Raw genomic sequence first — 22,357 nt, 5'->3', positions numbered from 1 at the left:
TTCTTCCAAGAAGTCTTTTTATGCTTGGGACTATTTGACATTTTTCATTGAAAAGGGAGTGGGGGGTTTTAAACTCCATTATCTTCCCCTGAATATGAACTCAGATCTTTTCTATCCCCATAATAATTATCTATAATTGGGTTCTTTCTCCTTGGCTTGTTCATTTTTATTTTATTTTGTTTTTAGCAGTTATTTTCTGAGGTCTGTCTTGGGCCCAACCTTGGGCTCTCCTGTTCATTCCCAAGCCATGGCTAAGCTCTCAGCCACATTGTCCTGCAAATGATCTTGCTCCCTGGGATCACATGGGTGGATGTAAACTACAGCTGTCCCCTCTGCCCTGGAACTGAAACCAGAGACTCTGCTCTCTTGTAGGTACCTACAGCCCACAGCATCCCCACCCTTCAGCTACTGCACTCACCAGGTGTGTGCTAGCTCCTTCTCCTTGCAGTCACAGCCCAGGATGTGTCTGATCAGCACAGCCGTGCTTGGAGTCCCTAGACAGTGGAAGGTCTTTCAATCTTCTACTCAACTGTCAATCCCCCAAACCTGTGAGATGAAAGTGTCTAAGGCTGAGGCTGCCTCTCAACCCAGTTGCCTCTAGGGCTTGTTGTTTGTTTGTTGATTCCGCAAGAGTAAGCCGAGAGATGTTTTCACTTTCCAGGCGCTGAACCTCCACCCTGGAGGTAGGGTCTTTCCTGGGGTATTCTCAAATTGTCTTGGGAGGACTACAGCTTTACCCAGTGTTGATTTTTGCTACTCTGAGGCAATGTTCTTTTTTTTTTTTTTTTTGGTGGAGGAAATTTAGAGAAGTTTTCTGACCAACTCTGCCATCTTCCTATAAATTTCAAAGATGGTTCTACCTGCATTGTTGGAGGGGGTTGCCAAATTTTAAAACACAATACTTGGGGGCAGCTAGATGTCACAGTGGATAAAGCACCGGCCCTGGAGTCAGGAGTACCTGAGTTCAAATCCGGCCTCAGACACTTAACACTTACTAGCTGTGTGACCCTGGGTAAGTCACTTAACCCCCATTGCCTCACCAAAAAACAAACAAAAACAAAAAAAACCCATAATACTTGGTTGCCAGTGTGCTAAGGGTGGGAGTGGGGAATGCAATTACATGTGTTAAATAGATTCTTATCATCATCAGTGCTAGAATTGATATAGTGCTTTAAGGTTTACAAAATATTTTACAAATTTTATCTCATTTTATCCTCCCAACAACCCTGGAAGGTAGAGAATATCATTACCCCTCTCCCTCTCTCACTACTTCCCCTATCCCACCCCCTTCCTGCATTTTACAGATGAGTAAACTGAAGCAGAGAAATCTATTGATTTCCAGGGTCCCTCTTCTACATAGTTTAATAGTTTGGAGTTTGAAGGTTGGGGTTTTTTTTTTTGGGGGGGAGAACTAATAAAGATATATGGACAGTCTACTTCTCTATAGAAGTAGTCAAAACACAAGATAATCACATCTCATTGCTTACTGCTTCAGGGATGGGGAAAGAGGACAGAGGGAAGGAGGGATAAAATTTGCAACTCAAAAGTATAAATAAAAAATGTTTATTATTTTAAAACAAACAAACAAACTTAAAGTAATAACTGGGTTTTACTCAGAGACCAAACCTGAATGAAAAGAAGAGAACAAGGAAAAGATGGTTGGACAGGCTAAATAGTACCCATACAATCTAGGTTTTATTTTTATCTAGAATGGACAGAGATACCATATATCAAGGGGGAAATGGGAATGGGAGGAGAGAGATTAGATACTGAAAGAAGTCCTAAGTAAATAAGGAAAGGGAAAATCAGGAGTTGGAGTGGCCTGGGATTAGAGAAATTGCCTTCAATCTGAAAACAAAGGCAACAGAAGAGAGAGAGTTAGAGAAAGAAGAGGTAATTTGTTGTAAGAAACTTTGAAACTTTGTGGCCTTGACCAAGTTTTAATACCTCTCCTTAGATAGGTGGGCCTGACAGCCTCATTTGTAAAATAAGAGAGTTAAACGAGATGGCCTCCAAGGTCCCTTCCTTATGGGAGAATAATATTATGAAAAAATATGTATTCTCATGCATATCTTCTAAGATTACATTATTTATTTATTCATTCATTCATTCATTCATTCATTTTTTGGTGAGGCAATTGGGGTTAATTGACTTGCCCAGGGTCACACAGTCAGCAATTGTTTAATGTCTGAGGCCGGATTTGAACTCAGGTCCTCCTGAATCCAGGGCCAGTGCTCTATCCACTGCGCCACCTAGCTGCCCCTAAGATTACATTTTTTAGATTATTGATACATTATTTTTACAGTCGTTTTTAGAAATAGCTATCCTTTGCTACTCCCAGAATGAATCCTTCTTTATAAGAAAAGAAAAACAATTAAGCACAAATACCAGATCCAGTGACTTCATCTGATCAGCAAAATAATCTGCTTTAGTAGTGGTCCCCTTCACTCTGCTTAGGTAGGAATATATTTGCTTCTTGAACTTTTCTCCAGAGCCAATTACTGATTGTTCTCACATGATCATAGCTCTAGAACTGGAAGGAACCTCGGAAGTCACTCAGTTCAACCATCTCATTTAAAAGTTGAAGAAACTGACTTACCCAAGGTCACGCACTAAATGGGATTTAACCCTGAACCCTCTGATTCCAGAGCCAGGCTTTAGTGATATTTTCATTTATGCTGTTATAGTTATTGTGTATGTTTTTCTCTGAGCACTACCTAATTTCACTCTGCATTAATCCATACAGATGGAAGATTAAATTTCTGTGCTTGTGATCAGAGACCACTTTCCTGAAAGCCATCAGTGATTGTATTAACTAACACCTATTTGGCAATGAAAAATTATAATGGTGACCTATCCTTTGACCTTCAATCAAGTGAGTTATGTACACTGTAAAGTATTTTGCAAACTTTAAGGTGCTGTATAAATACTATTATTATCACTACTATTACTATTACTGTTCTTGTTGTTACATATCCATGAACTTCAGAATGGGACAAAGTATCTCATTATATATTCATGGACAGAGCAGAGAGAAGCTAACTGTATGATAGTGAGTTTCAGAACTCATTGAATAACTGGACCCAAAGAATAGAAATGAATAGATCACTGACCATCTTCAGGAAGATCTCTATTAAAATGCCTCAGGAGATCTGCCCTTGGTCCTGTGCAAATCAGCATTTTAATCAATTGATTAGATGGAAATATACACAATTCCCTTATCAAATTTGCAGAGAACAGGATGCAGACTAATAACATGCTAAGTGGAAGAACCAGTACCTAAAATGTCCTTGGCAGGCTCAAATCATGGGTTGAATTTAATAGGATAGATTTTGGTATGAATAAACGTACCATATATTGGTTTCAAAAACTGTTAACTCTATAAGTACAAGTTGATAGAGATGTAGCCAGTTCATAGTTACAATGATCTGGAAGGTTTAGTGTACTGCAAGCTCAGTATAAAGCAACAATTCATAGCAGTCAATATATAGCGTGCTTCTCTCTCTCTCTCTCTCTCTCTCTCTCTCTCTCACACACACACACACACACACACACACACACACACACACACACACACACTAATGTGATTTTTTTTTTTGCAGGGCAATGGGGGTTAAGTGACTTGTCCAGGATCACATAGCTAGTAAGTATAAAGTGTCTGAGGCCACATTTGAACTCAGGTACTCCTGAATTCAGGGATGGTGCCTTATCCACTGTGCTACCTAGCTGCCCCTCCAATGTGATTTTAACAAGGGTAGGATTGTTGCTTGGTAGGGAGAAAATAATGATAATGGAAATGAATGATGAGAAGGCAGAACTGTTCAACTCTCATTTTTCTGTTTTCTTTGCCAAGGAGAATGATCTTTGGACTGGGAAGGACAGACTATAAATGGCTAAGTAGGAAGATAGTAAGTAAGTATTTAACTGCCTTTGATGCCTCAAATCAACAGAGCCAGGTGAACTACATATAAAGGCACTCCAAAAATCTGATGAATATGATTGCTGAACTACAATCTATGATCTTTGAATGGTTGTGGACAATGGGAGTGATGCCATGGGTTTAGAAAAGAGAAAATGAACCAATTACAAAAAAGTGATGGGGGAAATAAAATCCATAAAATACAGGCCAAGAGAATATAATCCTGATACCTGGCAAAACTATAGAGTATATTATTAAAGGAATAGTTGGAGAACCTCTTGAAAAGGAAGCAGAAAAGGAAGCATCTTGAAAAGTGTGATAAAATAATGAAATTTGGCAGATGCCCAAGGGTCCCACCTGAATGATCATACTGTTTGGGAAACCGGCTAGGGATGATTGGGTATGGGCCACACCTGGCCTGTATGCTGCTGATCTCAGCAGGGGAACCACTCTCCACATCCAGCTTGAAGGACCTCCCTTTTAGGGGAGGGAAAGTAAAAGTAGAAAAAGGAACCTAGCTGAGGGGAGCCCAACTTTTCCTGTTGCTGAGCTTCCGGGAAGGAGACTGCTGAGAGGCAGCACAGCTGTTTCCTATTAAAAACTATGGACCCCAGGTGGTGAGTTAATAAAATCAAGTCTGGCTCTTTGAATTAGCTGAGGTGGAAGCAAGTTTGGGGATTGTGTCGGTCTTTGCTAGAGCTAGGGAAATTATCCATTTTCCTTTTTCCCTATTCCCTTGTCTTTGACTTTAGTAATTTCACCTTTGCTGTGTATTTTATTCCCATTAATTAACCTGATTTGTTTGTGGAAAAGAGGCTGTTAATCTCCTTTCTCAATGGCCTGGGAGAAATAACCAAAAAAGGCAGTTTGGAATGGAGAAAACTTTGGACCTAGAAGTCCTTCATTATTTTCTGAACCCCAATATTACGGTGAGCCACCCAATTAACTCCCCCCATGTTAAATTTGGCCTCTACAAAAGGAAACATAAAAAGAACTAGTACCACTTAATCAAGAACAGATTATACTGCATTTAGTCCATTTTTTTTTTTGGAAAGGATAACTAGACAGGTAGAATAGGAAAACACTATCATCATATTTAACCTAGTTTTTTGCAAAATACTTAATAATGTCAACCATGCCATTCATGTGGAAAAGAAGAAATATAGACTAGCTAGGTACACACACTTTGGTGGGGTTAAAATTGGTAGGCTCAAAGAGTAGGCATTAATGGCTCAATATCAACTTGGAAGAAGGTCTCTAGTTGAGTTGGCCATGGATCTATGTTTGTCCCTGAACTATTTAACATTTTTATCAATGAACTTGGATAAAAGCATAAGTGGTGTGCTTATAAAATTTTCAGATAACAAAAAGCCAAGGATGATGACTCAGTCAGGATCCAAAATGATATTGATAAGGTAGAAAATTGGGTGTGGGGGGTATCTACTAAAATGAAATTTAATAGATATAAATGGTGAATTGTAAGATGGCTTCAAGAAATCAACATGACAAGTGCAAAATGGGCAAGACACAACTAAAAAAAGTTCAGCTGAAATTGATCCAGCCCAGAAGTTTTAAGTTTTAATGGGTGAACCAACAAAGTGATATGGGAGCAAAGAATGCTAATGTCACAGGCCCTGTTAATAGAGACATTGTGTTCAAAATTAGGGAGATGATAGTTGCCTTGCTCAGGCCACACCAGGAATATTGCTTGTGATTCTACATTTTTAAGAAGGACATTGGTGGGGCAGCTAGGTGGTGCAGTGAATAAAGCATGGACCTTGGATTCAGGAATACCTGAGTTCAAATCCAACCTCAGACACTTGACACTTACTAGCTGTGTGACCTTGGGCAAGTCACTTAACCCTCATTGCTCCGCCCCTCCCCCCCCAAAGGACATTGGTAAACTGGGGACCATCCAGTTAAGGATCTCAAGACTGTGCCATATAAATATTCGTTGAAGGAAATTGAGAAGTTGAGCCAGTAGAAGAAGACTTGGTAGGACATGATATCTGTTTTTAGGTCTCTGAATGGCTATGATGTGGAAGACAGATGGACCAGTTCTGCTTGGCCCGAGTAACCTGGGGCAAGTCAACTTGTTGGGTTTGTTTCCTCATTTGTAAAATGAAGGAGATTGGACTGGGTAGTCTCTGAATTTCTTTCCAGCTCTAGCTCTATGATACTCTGAAACTCCTTCCAAATCTGAGTCTGTAAAATGGAAGACCAGAGAAGTTAAATGACTGGGGTAGAGCTAAGAGCAGTGGCAGAAAATGCAGAGGCTGACTTAAATTTTGGGCAGGTAGATGGTATAGAGGATAGAGCACCGGGTCTGGTTCCTGAGTTCAAATCTGGCCTCAGACACTTAGTAGCTGTGTGACACTGGGCAAGTCACCTAACACTGTTTACCTCAGTTTCCTCATATGTAAAATGATCTGGAGAAGGAAATGGCAAACTTCTTTGCCAGGAAAACCCCATATGGGATCACAAAAAATCAGACACCAGACAAAACTGAACAACAGAAACTTAGATTTGAGGTAAGGAATGATTTCCTGATCATTAAAGCTATCTAAAATGGAATGTGCTATCCCAGGAGGTAGTAGATTCCCCCTCATTGGAAGTGCTCAAGTAGAAGTTGGATGACCACCTTTGGGATATGATATGGAGTGGATTCTTTTTCAGGAGGGGGTTGGACAAGTTGGCCTCTGAAGTCCCTTCCAGCTCTGACATTCTGTGGGTAGGCATGAGAGCTGGCTTCAAATATTTGAAGGCTTATTATGTAGAAGAAACTTAAATTGCTCTTGCTTGGCCCCAGAGAATGAAAGTAATAAAGAAAGTTGCAGAAAGGCAAATTTCAATCAGTTATACTGGGGAAAAAAAATCCTCTCACAGTGAAATGGAAGTTTTTGAGTCCCATCTCCTACAGTACACGATGCCTTCCTTGCTTCTCTCAGATTTTAGTGTTCTCTCCAACCCACCCCCAAATCCATTTGCATTTATTTGTGTACATATTGTTTTCCCCCAGTAGAAAGTAAACTCCTTGAAGCCAAGAGACTTTTATCTTTATATCCCCAGGACCTAGAAGAGAATATGGTGCTCAACACCTAGTAGATACTTAATAAATGTTTGTTGCCTTGAATTTTGTAGAGATTGTTTCTATTGAAGTATGGGTTGAGGGAAGCAGTATGATATAGTAGGTCAAGCACTGATGTATCCTAGAGTCTGAGGACTGTGGTTCAAATCCCACCTCTGACATTTATTATCTGTGTGCGCTTGGGCAATTCACTTAACCTCTATGGGCCTCAGTTTCCTCATCTGTAAAGTGAGAGGTGTTGGACTAAGTGGCCTCTGAGTTCTTTCCAAGCCCTCTATCTTTGAAGGTCTCTATTATTTAAAAAAGCTAAATAAATGGCCTCTGAAATTCCTTCCAAATCTGAGAGACTTTTCAAACTGAGGACCAGGAAGTTAAATGACTTATCTAAATTTACAAAGTTAATCAAAAGAAGAATTTGGATTAAAATCTACATCTTCTGTTTCCCAGACCAGTACACTTTCCACTATACCATGCTGCCTTAGTTTCAAAGGCAAAGATAAGACAGTAACTGAACTTAGAATCTTCTGATTTAAAGCCAAGTTCTTCATCCATATGGTATCGCTAGCTGTTCCCTTATCTAACTATTGATCGACTCTAGAATTCAACTCTAATTTGGAAGATTTAAAAAACAGAAAAGAACAATAATAACAAAAAACCATCACAAAAAATCTGGAGTAAGACTTTAAAGCCCTTCCTAACCTCAGCCCTTTTTTCCTTTCTAGTCTTCTTATATTTGACTCTTTCCACTATGATTCAGTGATACTGTCCTCCTTGCTGTTCCATGCACAAGCACTTCATCCATTCCTTTGCACTGACCATACCTCATGCCTTGAATGTTCTCCCTCCTGTCTTCCCTGCCATCCTTTAATTCTGAGATATAACACTACCTTTCGCAAGAAACCTTTCTCGGTCCCCCTCTCAATGCTTTGTGCCTTCCCTCTGAAATTGCCCTCCTTTTATCAGAAATATATCTTGTACATACATAGTTCCTTGAGGCAAGGTAATATTTTTACTTTTCTTTCTATCCTGAGTATAGCATAGTGCCTGACACAAACAGGTGCTTAATAAAGGCTTGTTGATTTAACTTTAGTAGATCTTCTCATTCCAAGTCTAATGTTCATTCCATTTCACCCAACTAAAACTAAACACCTGTTTTAAATGTAAAAGTCCTTATGGTTAAGATTTTTAAATGTTTTTTTTAAGCTACATAAAGGGCAAAGTCATAATGCTTTAAAAAAAAAAAAGATGTCTCCTGATGCTTCCTATAGTAATCTCTAAGAGCTCCATGAAACTTACTATTAGATGCTCTCATCTGCCTTCTGCGTCCAACTCGGTCCAACCCAATGGGTGTGCTTTGAGAAAAGGTGAATGGCCGGAACCGGGCAGAAACAGCTTTATATGGTGGCACTTGATGAGCTGGAACTGGTGGCCTCGTTACTGGCTACAAAAAAAGAAAATGAAAGGTTGTTATTAGTAATAATCAAAGATTCCCGGAAGTTCTTGTAATCTTTTTCACACAAAATGGCCAAGATCAAGGTTCTCACCCTGAAAGCTGATTACAAATTTCAAACATCCTCTGCCAAATGGTGTCAAAAACCTCAGCTTGAACCTCAGTAGCGTTTTAAAAGTCTCACTTCTTCAGCTGTTTACAGTCGCCTATATGCCATCATATTTCAAACATGAATAGAGTCTGTCATGTCAATTGTATATAATACCAAGTAAAAGTATTATAGAGAAGAAGAGAAAAAAGAGAAGTGCATGAAGGAAGCTTGTAGATTTCTCAAGATGTTTCTAAGACACCTTTTTTAAGTAGAACTTTCCCACCTTCCTCATCCCCCACCAACAAAACTTTTAGTATCTGGAAGGTAGTTCAATTTATAATATCACGTCTGCTAAGATGAAATCTACTTAAATTGGGAGCAAGAAATTGTGATTTGTCTTTTTTAAAATTTCTCTTTTCTAAATTTATATCAATTAAATCATTTTTTGGAGTGGCTATTCCCTCCCTGTTAACCATATCTGCCATATTTAATTTGATCTAAAAATATACACAAAATTAGTGCAGGTTTATCCTTTCCTTTTTTTGGCCTCCCAATTTCCTAAATTGAGCAAATTCAAAGGAAATTTTTAAATAAACTCCTTCTCCCAATACTGTGCTCCCTGACAAACTCTCTCTTTTTAAAAACAAACAAAAATTGATGTCATTTAACTGTCTTCATTTTCTACCTGTCTTTAAATATTAAAAATGAAGAGCAAAAGAGCTTTATCTCTTGTCACTTTCCCTCAGTTTAAATTCAAATTATGTATTACTACATAGGAGACTACAGGACTTTCTCTTTACATGCTTCACAAATGACTTACTATCCCAAAGAGAGAAAGAACATTAGTGAAAGGCATCCAGAGTTCAGAATGGTTAGTTTTAATTAGAATATATCTTCAGACAAAGTCAAGAAGAGAAGGCTGAGAGCAGCTGGCATCACACTTGGGGAAAACAGAAGAAAGGAGAAGTATCCTGTTTATTTTATAGCTTGAAGACAAAGGCCAGGAGGCTGAAGGAAAACTGGGACTTGTTGACTTTGGAAGAAGTACATCAGATCTTACTTGGGTCAGAAGATTTTCTATTTCTCCCGTCTGGTTGTTCCCATAGAAGCTGACCCCACCTATCACAGAGATGGGTCTTCTTTTTCGGCATCCTCTTGGGTAGCCCAAAGAAACATTTTGGTCACAAGTGTCAGAGGAGGCCATGCTCTGCTGGTTTCCTCCATCCATACAGTCCAGTTTCTGGGTTTCCATGGCAACTGAGTCTTCAGGAATGGAGAAGCTTCTGCTTGTCAACTGACTATAATCAGAGAGGGGCCTAGGTCGAGATCTTTTTCCAGAACCCCATCTCCTCCTTGTGACTCTTTGAGGCTCGGTCCTTTCTTCATCCTGGGAGGAAGACTTCCTCCACTGTTCATCAGTAACAACCTTATCAAATGTGAACAAGTTAAATGAGCTTAAAAGTCTAGAGAAGTTTAAAGCAAAATGAAACAACAGCTCCAACCCCCTCCCCATGCCATCAGCCCTCCTTTAAGGACCCCTTGGTTTACTTTGCTATTTTTTAATAAAGCATTATTTGTGTACTTGGAAGTGAAGACTTGAATAAAATGCAAAATAAAATAAATCAGTCCAACTTTAGTTCCAGACTGAATTAAAACCATAACTTAACCCAGAGTCATCTTGCTGGAAGGACTAGCCAGTGATACCTGTGATTAAAAAAAAAAGTTTAAAAACTAAAATAAAATAAAGAGTACTGCTGTTAATACAGTGTACACTGATGGATCATCATTTATCCTGCTGCTGTAGTTGGCCTAAATTTATGGAACAATAAATCAGCCTAAGGAAATACTGTTCAGCTAGTAGAATAAATGAGGTAACAATGTAAATACTATGCTATTCTGAGGTATTTTCCTATGATAACACATAGGCTACTCTGAAATAGAAGGTAGTTTATGAAGATTAAGCCCAAAACTAAAAGTGTGGCAAAGTAGATAGGGAGCTGTTCTTAAGTCAGAAAACCTTGGGTTCAAAGCCCATCTCTGACACATACTGGCTGTGTGACCCTGGGCAAGCCACTTAACTTCTTTTTTTTTTTTTTTAGTGAGGCAATTGGGGTTAAGTTACTTGTCCAGGGTCATACAGCTAGTAAGTGTCAAGTGTCTGAGGCCAGATTTGAACTCAGGTCCTCCTGAATCCAGGGCTGGTGCTCTATCCACTGCGCCACCTAGCTGCCCCCTTAACTTCTTAATGATCAAGCAACTCTCTAAGACTATAAATTGCATAAGAATACTAACAGCTTTATATAGCCCTTACTATATGACAGATACCATGCCAAGCACTTTACAATTATTATCTCATTTTATCCTCACAACAACAGTGGGAGGTAGGTACTATTAATATTCCCATTTTATTTTTAATATTCCCATTTTAAAGATGAGGAAATTGAGGCAAAGGTTAAGTGACTTGCTCGGTATCACACAGTAAGTATCTGAGGCTGGATTGGAACTTAAGTATTCCTGACTTCAGACCCAGCGCTCTATCCACTGCACCCTCTAGTTACTCCAAGAAGTGTTGCTGATCCACATTGCTAAAGGAAGTTTGCTCACAACCCTATACCCATGAAATCACAGGTCTAGACCAGAAGAGTAAAAGGCAACTTGGGGTCAGTATTGTAGAAAGCATTTGTTAGTGGTTCCTCAATAGCAGGGGGACATCAGGAAGTCACTGACCCTCAGTTTCCTCATCTGCCAAACCAGGAATTTGAATTAAATGAACTCTAAGACTTCCAATTCAAGATTCTATGATTTTTAGGTAATTGTTTCCTAAACATTCAAAACACTTCATCCACATTGGTTGATCCTTTTAAAGATGAGAAAGGATAACTATTATCAAGGGCCATCCCCTCACCTAAATTGACCTACAGAATCCCAAAGTTCACAGGTTTGCTTCTGGTTCTTGCTTTTACTTCACTTTAAAGCCCTGATTCCTCCTATACAAAGTCTTGGGGCCACAGGATCATAGACTTAAGGTGTAAGGAATCTCAGGGGTCTTGCAGTCCATCCCCCTCATTCTACAGAAGAGGATATAGAGTCTTGGAGAGATTAATGGTTTGCCATCTCACAGGTGTTAAGGGGTGCAGAGGTGGTGTTTGAACCTAAGGCCTTGGCGGCCAAAGTCTACAGTCTTTCCCCTGCCCCTGACTTTGTCTAGAGTTAAGGCCCTACCCTTATTATAACAGGCACATTAGAGAAAAGCAAAATAAAACATGTCCTTATAGATAAAACACCTTCTCATGCACTCATTATATAATACTGCATGTTACAGTTATCTATACTTAGGTCATCCCCCCAGTAAGAATGTAACTTCCAGAAGGGTAGGGGCCGGTGTAGTGGAAACATTGCATTTCTCCTAGCACACAGCATAAGGCTCTTCATAGAGTAGAGATCGGACAATTATTTATTCAATGAATGGCGTTTGGACATGTCTCCTGCAATATGAGGGCTGAGTGCCACAAAAGGGAAATAATGAGAGGTGACAGCCACAAAGGAAAGGAAGGCAGATCAGGGAGTACCAGCAAGTTGAAATGGGCATCATACCACTTGGGCACAGCTGTCTTACCGCCATCCTACTACTTCTGGGGATACAAAACAAGAGTGAGAAGGCAAGAGCTATCCAGGACATGGGGGAAGGGAACAAGAGAGCAACTAGAAGCTACATGATGGACAGAGGGGAACAGGGTTTAGAGGAGCCTCCCTAGGCCAGGGATTCCCCAAACTACAGAGGACAGAATTGTGATAAATTTCCACTGACTAGCCTGACTACCTTGGGATAATGAGTAGCCCCAATATGGAGAATATTAAAAGACAGCAACATAAGGAGGCTTACCTTTCTGCTTTTTTTTTTCCCTCTTCAAAACATTAAGAAAACAAACAAACAAACAAAAAGCCCAATGGTATTCAAAGGCCAGGATAGCAGAAGCCTACCCTACTCTCTCAGTGATCATGTCTGGAAGAGAAGCTTAGAGACTCTAAAATTATCAGGAATGAAAAAGAATTGATATTTAAAACAAATGTCTGATTTTTCCTTGTACTCTCTATCAAGTCTGCCATCCATATTGTGTTCTGGGTAGATCTCTCCCAAAGAAATTCTACTTTTTAGAATGGAAAAACTGAAGCAGGAAGGTCAATATAAAAGCTTAGAAGTATTTATTTCATCAGAACTAACATCATGAAAAGGGATAGGTCTGGAGCCTAGACTTGTTAGTTCATTGTTTATAAGGACTTCCTAGGAGAGTAAATTCCCTTTACTAATAATGCAAGTTGACACCTCTGCAACCTACAATCTTAGAGTTAGTTGCCCAGAGCAAAGAGAGGTTCAAGTGACTTGTTCAGGGTAACAAAGTCAGTATGTATCAAAAGCAGGATCTGAACCTAGGTCTTCTAGGATTCCGGGAAGCTCCATTCGGCTCTCTATCCACTACAACACACTGCCTCTCATAACAACAACAACAACCCAACAACTCTAACTCTAACTCTAACTCTAACTCTAACTCTAACTCTAACTCTAACTCTAACTCTAACTCTAACTCTAACTCTAACTCTAACTCTAACTCTAACTCTAACTCTAACTCTAACTCTAACTCTAACTCTCTCTCTCTCTCTCTCTCTCTCTCTCTATATATATATATATATATATATATATATACACACACACACACGCACACACACATATACATGCACATACACATACATATACATGGACAATAAAGTCAGGAGGAAATACAATTAACCCTTAACAGTATGAACTGCTCCTCACTGTCTCTATCTGTCCTAAGGTAACCCAGAATTCAAGATCATTATTCCAATATTGTCACAAAAAGTAGGCTCTTAAATGGTAGAAATTTCAACTCTTTTTCTTACCCCCAAAATTATTATTTTTGGCCATTTTGGTTAAAGATCAAAATATTTAGACAGCCTGAATGAATAGTGAGAATGAAATCAATTGCAGGAGAGGAGAGGAGAAAGACAAAAAGGAGAAAGACAGACAAGGAGGGAAAGAGACAGACATAGAGGAGAAAGAGAGACAAGAGAGAGAGAGAGAGAGAGAGAGAGAGAGAGAGAGAGAGAGAGAGAGAGAGAGAGAGAGAGAGAGAGAGAGAGAGAACACGAGAACACAGACACACAGACAGAAAGGAGAGAGACAGAGACACAGAGAGACAGAGAGGCTAAGGTATACAGAAACCCCAGAGATCAGATTTGGGCAAGGTCCACCAAAGCTAGCCCAAACTGATGATGAATTTCCTTTTTTTTTCTTATTCTTATGCAAAAAGGAGTCAGATTTTCTTCACTGAAACTGAAAAATAAGGAAATGGATTCAGGAAAACAATAGCCCAGCTTAGCTGTGTAGGTAACAAATCCTTCAGAGGACTCAAACAACATTCCAGGAAATGATCTCAGCTCAGTAATGCCATATATTCCCCAAAGCAGGGAAATCAAATACCAGCAGCAGCAGCGATTGAATTAATCTTTTTAATGCAATATGCCTCAAATCTGAGCCATTGTCCCTGCACAGGTGGCACTGAAGAAAGCCCATTTGATGCCTCTGCCTAAACCTGCAGCTCATTCCTGTAAACTCTCAGACAGACTAACGCAGAAATGAGAAACACACAGTCTCTTAGGGCCCATAGCAAGATTAGTTTGCAGGAAAATAAGCACAAGGTTTAAGAATCTGTTTAATTTCTAACCCGAGGACTGAGGGAAGAAATCATTCTGATTTCAGTTAGCACTAACGATTTCAGTCACAGTCAGAAACAAACCAGCAAGAACCTTGAACCATTTTTGAAAAGTAAACAACTTTAGCCAAGTTTATCCAGCTCAGAAAAGAAAAAAAAAAAGAAAGAAAAAAGAAAGCAAGAAAACTACCTAAACCCAATCCCAGTAAGAAAGTCTTCCATTCTCAACTCTCCTTTGAACTCCTTGGTGGGTGTCAAAGAAAAACAAACAAATCTTCCCCGCCAAGAAGCTAAATCGACCTACCTCTGAGTCTGCCACTGGCAAGGGTTGTCCACATACACACTGGAAGAGCAAACAGTTGATCACGACCATATTTTTAAAGGCTTCAAAAAAAAAATAAAGCTCTTTTGCTTTTAAAACAATCCTATTGAGAATGGAAATAGGCCTCCTCCCATGGTTGGCTGAGTCCTATGACCAGGGATCCTGGCAGCTCTGGGGACAAGTGCAGGAGAACATAGACCCACACTTAAATAGCCAATTCACACCCAAGCCATAAACTTTTGTAAACAGCCTCTCCAAGGAGTCACTGCCCTGTTAACTCTTGCTTGACCAGTCTTAACACACTCTTTCCATTCATTTTCATTCTACTGGTGCCTGTCCACTGGAATTTCTGTTCATATTGGTCATCAATTCTAGTATCTTTCTTTAAAGCAGGAGTTCTTAACCTGGGATCCACAGACCACCCCCTCAAAAGAATCCATGGATAAATTTCAGGGAGGTCCATGAACTTGGATGGCATAAAGCTACATTTTTATTTCAATATAATTGGTTTCCTTTGTGATCCTAAACATTTTATTTTGTGCATTTAGAAACATTACTCTGACTTAACTATTCTCAACAATACAATGATCCATGACAATCCCAAAGGACTATCGAAACATACTATCCTTCTCCAAAGAAAGAACTGATATTGATGGAACATAGACTGAAGCATGCTATTTTTTACTTTCTTTCATTTTTTTCTCTTATTCAAGTTTTCTTGTACAAAATGACTAATATGGTAGCGTTTTACATAATCGTACATGTATAACCCATATCTGATTGCTTGCTGCCTCAGGTAGGTGGGGAGGGTAGAGAGGGAAGGAGGGATAAAAATTGGAGCCCAAGGGGGCAGCTAGGTGCTGCCGTGGATAAAGCACTGGCCCTGGATTCCAGAGGACCTGAGTTCAAATTTGACCTCAAACACTTGACACTGGCTGTGTGACCCTGGGCAGGTCACTTAACCCTCATTGCACCCCCCCACACACAAATTGGAACTCAAAACTATAAATAAAAATGTTTATTACTTTAAAAAAAATAAAATAAAATAAAAACATCATTCAACATAGTTCCTGGCCCATGGAGCTTGATAGATGATTGTTGCCTTGACTTGAAATGGGGTCCATAGGCTTTACCAGACTGCCAAAAGGGACTGTGACCCCCCCCCAAATAGTTTAAGAACTCCTGATTTAAGGGGCAGCTAGGTGGCACAGTGGATAAAGTACTGGCCCTGGATATAGGAGGACCTGAGTTCAAATCCAGCCTCAGACACTTGACACTTACTAGCTGTGTGACTTTGGGCAAGTTACTTAACCTTCATTGCCCTGAAAAAAAAAAAAGAATCTCTGCTTTAAAGAAAAAAATATGAAAGTGATCAGGGACTAGTTATCACATAGAAAACCTACAATCACTTATAATTCATCTTAGGAAAGTAACTTACATAGTGAAATTTTATATAAAATGATTTTCCTAAACTGTGACCCAAATAGCAGATATTTACAGGAGAGAGGAGTTAAAGGCATGCAGACAAGAAAACATTCTTATTATTTAGTAAGATCTGAAAATATTTTTTCAAATGTCACTGTTAGAAGATCTGTGATTTCATGTGGTCTTAGGCTAAATTATTAGAAGTATGATGTCCAGAAGAAGGTAGTCCTATGTTCTGATCAGAACACATCTGCAATCTTACATTCAGTTCTGGGTGTCACATTTTTAAATGTGCTCAAGATAGTGAAGGGACTTGGGAATATGCCCCCTACCCCCCCCCAAAAAAAATAGGATCACTGCTTGGCATGAATGGGACAATGATAATGGACAATGGGGGAGGAGGGAAGGTAATGCTGCTCAATTATTCTACTTATTTTCTCCTTGATCTTTGGACCAGAAAGGACAGGACAGAAACAGATGATAGAAAATACCCAAGATTAGAAGGGAGATGCTAAGGCAGCACATCTGACTGACGAATTCGAGCTAACAGGCTTGACTACAGCTAGAGGGGGCAAGCCATCACAGCAAAGGGCCGTGAGCTTGACTTACATGGAGATAAGTTGAAAGAACTAGGATGTTTACCCTGGGAGAAAAAAAAACATTTTGGGGAGACAGGGTTTTCAAGTACCTTTCAGGTCTGCTGTGTGGAAGAGATTAAGATTTGTTCTGTTTGGACTAAGAGCAATAGGTGGAATTTACAGAAACAACCTTAGGCCTAACGTAAGGAAATCTATCTGAACAATCAGAGCTTTCTAAAACTGGAATGGGTTATGTCATGAGGTAGTGGGTTAACCCTCACAAGAAGTCCTGAAGCACAGGCTGGATGGTCGTGAGTATTCCTTTTCAGCTAAGGGTTGCACCAATGGTTGCTGAGGTCACTTCAGACACAAATTCTATGACTATATGATTCCTTAGGCAACAGGAGAACAAGTGACAATTTTTAAGCAGGAAAGTCATCAGAAGCTTTGAATTAGGAAAGTTGTTTGCCATGTATGGGAGGACCTGGACCAGGGGGAGACTGGAAGTGTGTGTGTTGGGGGAGGGGGGGAACTGGTCAGGAATCTGAGAGGACACAAAGGCCTAGACCAAGATGGTGGCAATAACAGACTTATACAAAAGGAGAAAGCTCCTAATAGAATATGCTGGTAGAAACTTGCCTATACCCTGGCTCTCTCCCAGACATGGAATGCTCTCCATTCCCATGTCCACTGCCTTGTTTCCCTGGCTTCTTCCTTCAACACTGAGTTCAAATACTACCTTCAGCAGGAGATGTTTCTGTCTCCCTCTCAGTGAGCAGTGTCTTCTCTGAGATTGCTTTCCATTGACACTGTCTATAAATATGTGATATGTTGTATATCATATGATAACTATCTAGCATGTACATAGTTATTTACCCATCTCCTCTACCAGAATGTGAGCTCCTTGAGTCTGATTCTTGATTCCCCCTCATCCTTTCCAACTTAATAAGTCCTGTTGATTCTATCTCTAGTATATCTCTTCCACTTTTTCCATTCTTTTTGTGGGGGAGGGGGCAATGAGGATTAAGTGACTTGCCCAGGGTCACACAGCTAGTATGTGTCAAGTGTCTGAGGCTGGATTTGAACTCAGGTCCTCCTGAATCCAGGGCCAGTGCTTTATCCACTGCGCCACATAGCTGCTCCCATTTTTTCCATTCTTTATTCTCCCTCTGCCCCAGCATAAGTCTTCATTACCTTTACTTAGATTATTGCAATGGTCTTAGAACTGTTCTCTCTCTTCCAATCCATCCCAGAAAATGCTACTAGAGTAATCCTCCTATCATGTGCGTCTTGTTTCTCCTGTCTTCAAAAACAGGCCTCATATTTTGTTTTTTTGTTCCTGGATCTTTACTTACCCCATCACTCTCTATCCTCAGAATACATCCCTGCTACCCAATCTCTGCCTCGCCCCCTGATAAATCTCATCCTTCAAGATCTAGAGCAAATATTACTTCTCCCATGATGTTTACCCCAACTTTCCTCAGTTGGTAATGGTATTTGAACTCACACAGAATTTTGTACCTCTTTTACAGACATACATATTATATAACCATTATTGTTTTACTATGTATTATACTTATTTAATTTGGGCAATCCTTCATAAACAAGTGTCTATGGGAGCAGGTATTATATTAAGATCTAGTTCACCGCTTTCCTCTATTTACCTCTATTTTTATATAAGTATCTTCTCAAAGTGGCTTGTCCGTGAAACCATCTTAGGTTGCAAAGTATCTTGGGGACAACATCAAGGAATATCCAACATAGTGCCTAACACAAAGTTTTAAGCAAAAAAAGTGTTCAGGACATACTTTTGGCTGAATGAACAGACATGCAATACCTCAATGCCATTTAGAAAGCATATTCATATAGGCTGTCTCATTTTTTTTCCTATTCCAATTTATTCTACAAGATTTCCAGAACAGAATAGGTATGGATGGCTGCCCCCATTTTTCAGATAAGGAAACTGAAGTTCATGGAGGTGAGAGTAAGTAGTACAGCTGGAATTACAATTCCTCTTCTGAATCCTAGTCCAGTGCTGATCCCTGGCCCAAGGTTATATGACCTTATGTTAGTGGCAGAAATAGTAGTATATATTCCAAAGCTCCTAACTCCGAAACAAAGAGCTTTTTAAATGGATAATAATAAAAACAACAATAACAATAAAAATAGCTAACATAGAGCACCTACTATGTGCTAGGCACTGTGCTAAGTGCTTTCCAAATATGATCTCATTTGATCCTTACAAAAACCCTAGGAGACAGATGCTATAATTATGCCTATTTTTAAAGATGGCAACATTGAGGTAGAGATTCAATGATTTGCCCAGGGTCACATAGCTACCAAGTATCTGAGGCCAAATTTGAACTCAAGTTGTTCTAACTATAGGCCCAATATTCTATCCACTGTGCTATTTAGCTGTCCCTAGACCATACTGACTTTCTAATAGTGATGTTTAGACTTTAAGATTAGGTAGGAAGGTGGTGCATTAAAGAAAATACCAGGCCTAGAGTCAGGAGAATCCCTTTTCCTGACTTCAAATACAGCCTCATATACTTACTAGCTGTGTGACCCTAGGCAAATCACTTCACCCTGTTTACCTCAGTTTCCTCATCTGTAAAATGAGCTGGAGAAAGAAATGGCAAACCAATCTAGTATCTTTGCCAAAAAAAACCCAAAACCCAACTGGGGTCATGAAGAGTTGGACATGACTGAAATGACTGAACAATAATAACAAGTCTTTAAGAGGTGACTACTGTTAAAGTACTCAGATGGGAGGAGGTAGAGGGAAGAGGGCAGTGAACTACACCTTAATAGAACATCTGCTAAAATAGGCACTATTGCTCACTAATGTTCCCAAAGTCAATTAAGTTATGCTCATAATATAGTCAAGAATGACTAGTTGAATTGGCCCCCAAATTGATAATGCTTCCACTTGAGATCAGATATCATCCAGAATTAGAGATTAATCCCATTATCAAACTTTCCCAGGTCCTTTCTCATGACCCCTTGATTGGCCCCAAATTAGACAGGCCTCTTTTCAGAAATTGTTGTTGTTAAGTCAATTCAGTCATGTCTGAGTCTTCATGTGGTGACTTGCCCAGGTTCACATAGCTAGTAGGTATCTGAGACTAGATTTGAACTCAGGTCTTCCTAACTCCAGGCCTGAAGCTCTATCCACTACCCCATCTAGCTTCCCCCTTTTCAGAAATACATCTTGATTTTGTAGCATATAGACACAGGAGAATCTCTATCCCAGCTAAGGTTTCAAAAATCTAATTCATGGAGATGTTCAATAATTGAAATGCATTTCTGATTTGTGCTATAAGCCCTTTGCTTTATTTCCAAAACCTTACTACATACAATTAACCTATACTTACCATAGGGTTTCCTCCCAAGTAGAATGTAAGCTTCTTGAGGATGTGGTACAGTGGAGAGAGCATAGGATTTGAAGTCAGGATCTTCATTCAAATCCTGTTTCTGTCATTTACTAACTATTTGACCTTGGACAAGTTCCTTAACTTTTCTAGGCTTCAGAATCTTCATCTATAAAATGAAGAGGTTGGAGCAGATAGCATCTAAGATCCTTTTTGGCTCTATGCTCTTATAACTGGTTCATCTTTTTTTCTTTGTAGGCCTAATGCCTAGGATAGTGGTTGGCACATAGTAGGCTTTCTACGAATGCAAGCTGAATTGAATCCATTTGTGTTGCTAGAATTAAAAAAGCTAAAGGCTAAAAACAAAAACAAAAGAAAACCCTCTCCTCTAGGTCTTGTGTAAATAGCATTACCGATCAACAGAAATATTTTCAGTGTTACTTTTTTTCAGATTACCGAGAAACCAATAAAAAAAAAAGTTTTGTAATCAGGGAGGCTGTGGCCTTGAATTTTATGTTTCAGGAACAAGTCATTTATTAAAAATGCTTGGACAATAAATGTTTCTTATCTTCCTTGACAGAGGCAAGTTAAACCCATTTCTACAAATGATTGGGAAATATGGTAATGGCTTCATCACACTCTTCAACTGTCCTTGAAGGTCATAAGGACAGATTCAAAGTGAATCCTATATTATGTAATTATTAGGTCACTGAGCAAAAGTGCAAATATTGAGGCCTGGCCATTCTTAGAATCATTAGCTCATTTAGCAAAGTGCTAGGAACCTGGTAGGCTTTATATATATACATATACTTGAATTTAGTATGAGTTGAAAAAAATGGTTGTGTTTTTTTGGGAGCAAAATACAATGAAGGTGATTTCAGGTCTAGGAAAAAAAGCTCTGTACTTGATTCACCAAAGCCTAGCCATCTAAACATGCCTTTCTCCTTGGCTAAACCCACCAGCATTATTCTCATGAGAACCATAATCCCAAAATAGATTAGTCTTGCTCTGCATTATAAGTAGACTTTACTTTATGAATAACTCAAGATTAGATCACGAATCAGTTCACAAAAGATCTCAGAGAATTAACAGGTCTCAAACCCCTATATAATATTCGAGACTAAAAGTATCCACCCTGAAAGCTGCTTACCTTCATTTCTCTGTGATCAGAGTCCCATTTCCAGAATTATTAACCACCTATCAGACATTTACCACCGGATATTCTATAGGTACCTCCTACTTACAAAATGTAAAAACAATAAAGGCACTGAAAAGGCCTACCTTGTTGGGAAATGAGTAACTACAAGTCAGGTGAATTCAATAATTGTTCATTGAACATTAGAGAGGCACCAGGGCATAGGAGATAAAGAGCTAGCCTCCCAGTCAGGAAGGCTGGGGCTAGAGGGGATGAACCTAAACCCTCCTCTATTCCTGGAGTTTTAATTGATTCTAAAATAAATTTGAAGAAATCATGGGGAATTTATATTTTCTTTCCTATTCCCTTTCTACAATCAAATTACTTAAGAAGACGACTTAAAAGTTAAGTATTCATGGACATTTAAAAATTCAAATGCACCAGAAAAGCATTGTTTTAAATTTACATTTTTCATATAATACATTGACACTGTTGACTACCTCTCTCCTGTTTTACTGACACAGTTCTGTCTGTTATCTATCTGTTTACTCCTCGATCTCCTTTGTTGGATCTATGACTGGTGAGTCATAGTTTTTTTAGTACATACTGCAAGTGTAATCCAAGGCTCTGTCCTGGGTGCTCCTCCCCGCCCCCCCCCTCAGATTTGCAACTTCAAAAACATTTGGATGTTCCCTCTCTTTTACCTCTCAATATTCAATTAACTGCCATAGTTTGCTAATTCTACCTTCCCAACGTCTTGCAGATCCACCCCCTTCTCTCCATTCACATATCTTCCATTCTAATTCAGACCCTCAAAAACTCTTGCCTAAGAACCAGAAGACCATTGTACACAATCACAGCAATAGTGTATGATGATCAACTGTGAACAATTTAGCTATTCTCAGCAATACAAAGATCCAAGACAATTCCGAAGGCCTTATGATGAAAAATGCCATCCACCTCCAGAGAAAGAACTGATGGAGTCTGAATGCACTTTATTTTTTTCATGGTTTTTTTTTCTTGGTCTGTGTTTTCTTTCACAACATGACTAATATGAACTATGTTTTGCATGGCTGAACATATAATAACCTATGTAATCTATATCAAATTTTAGTGACTCATTTTTTTACATATTGAGTTTATCAGGCGCAACATACATTTGGTTTTAGATTGTAACTGTCAGGATTATGAATGGCTGGGAATACAAACACTGGGTTTACAAAGAAAAGTCAAAGATAATCTCTGC

The 22,357-nt window shown here is 39.2% G+C and overlaps 1 protein-coding gene across 3 annotated transcripts in view; it reads right to left on the bottom strand.

The window, feature by feature from the left end:
* SPATA13 (spermatogenesis associated 13) overlaps positions 1 to 22,357 on the bottom strand; it is a 153,197-nt gene that overhangs the window by 56,209 nt on the left and 74,631 nt on the right. For 2 of the 3 annotated variants that reach the window (XM_043994976.1, XM_043994977.1), the window contains exons 3-4: positions 9,609 to 9,974; positions 8,304 to 8,448 (exon numbers count right to left, since the gene is read on the bottom strand). In XM_043994976.1, the coding sequence (XP_043850911.1) occupies positions 8,304 to 8,448; positions 9,609 to 9,974 (511 nt within the window). The remainder of the gene's footprint in view (positions 1 to 8,303; positions 8,449 to 9,608; positions 9,975 to 22,357) is intronic. The other variant, XM_043994978.1, reaches the window with a different exon arrangement.

This window comes from Dromiciops gliroides, chromosome 3, assembly GCF_019393635.1.
Source record: "Dromiciops gliroides isolate mDroGli1 chromosome 3, mDroGli1.pri, whole genome shotgun sequence".
Taxonomy (NCBI): domain Eukaryota; kingdom Metazoa; phylum Chordata; class Mammalia; order Microbiotheria; family Microbiotheriidae; genus Dromiciops; species Dromiciops gliroides.
Note: the sequence above shows the minus strand (reverse complement) of the source record. Positions and strands in the feature narration are given on the sequence as shown.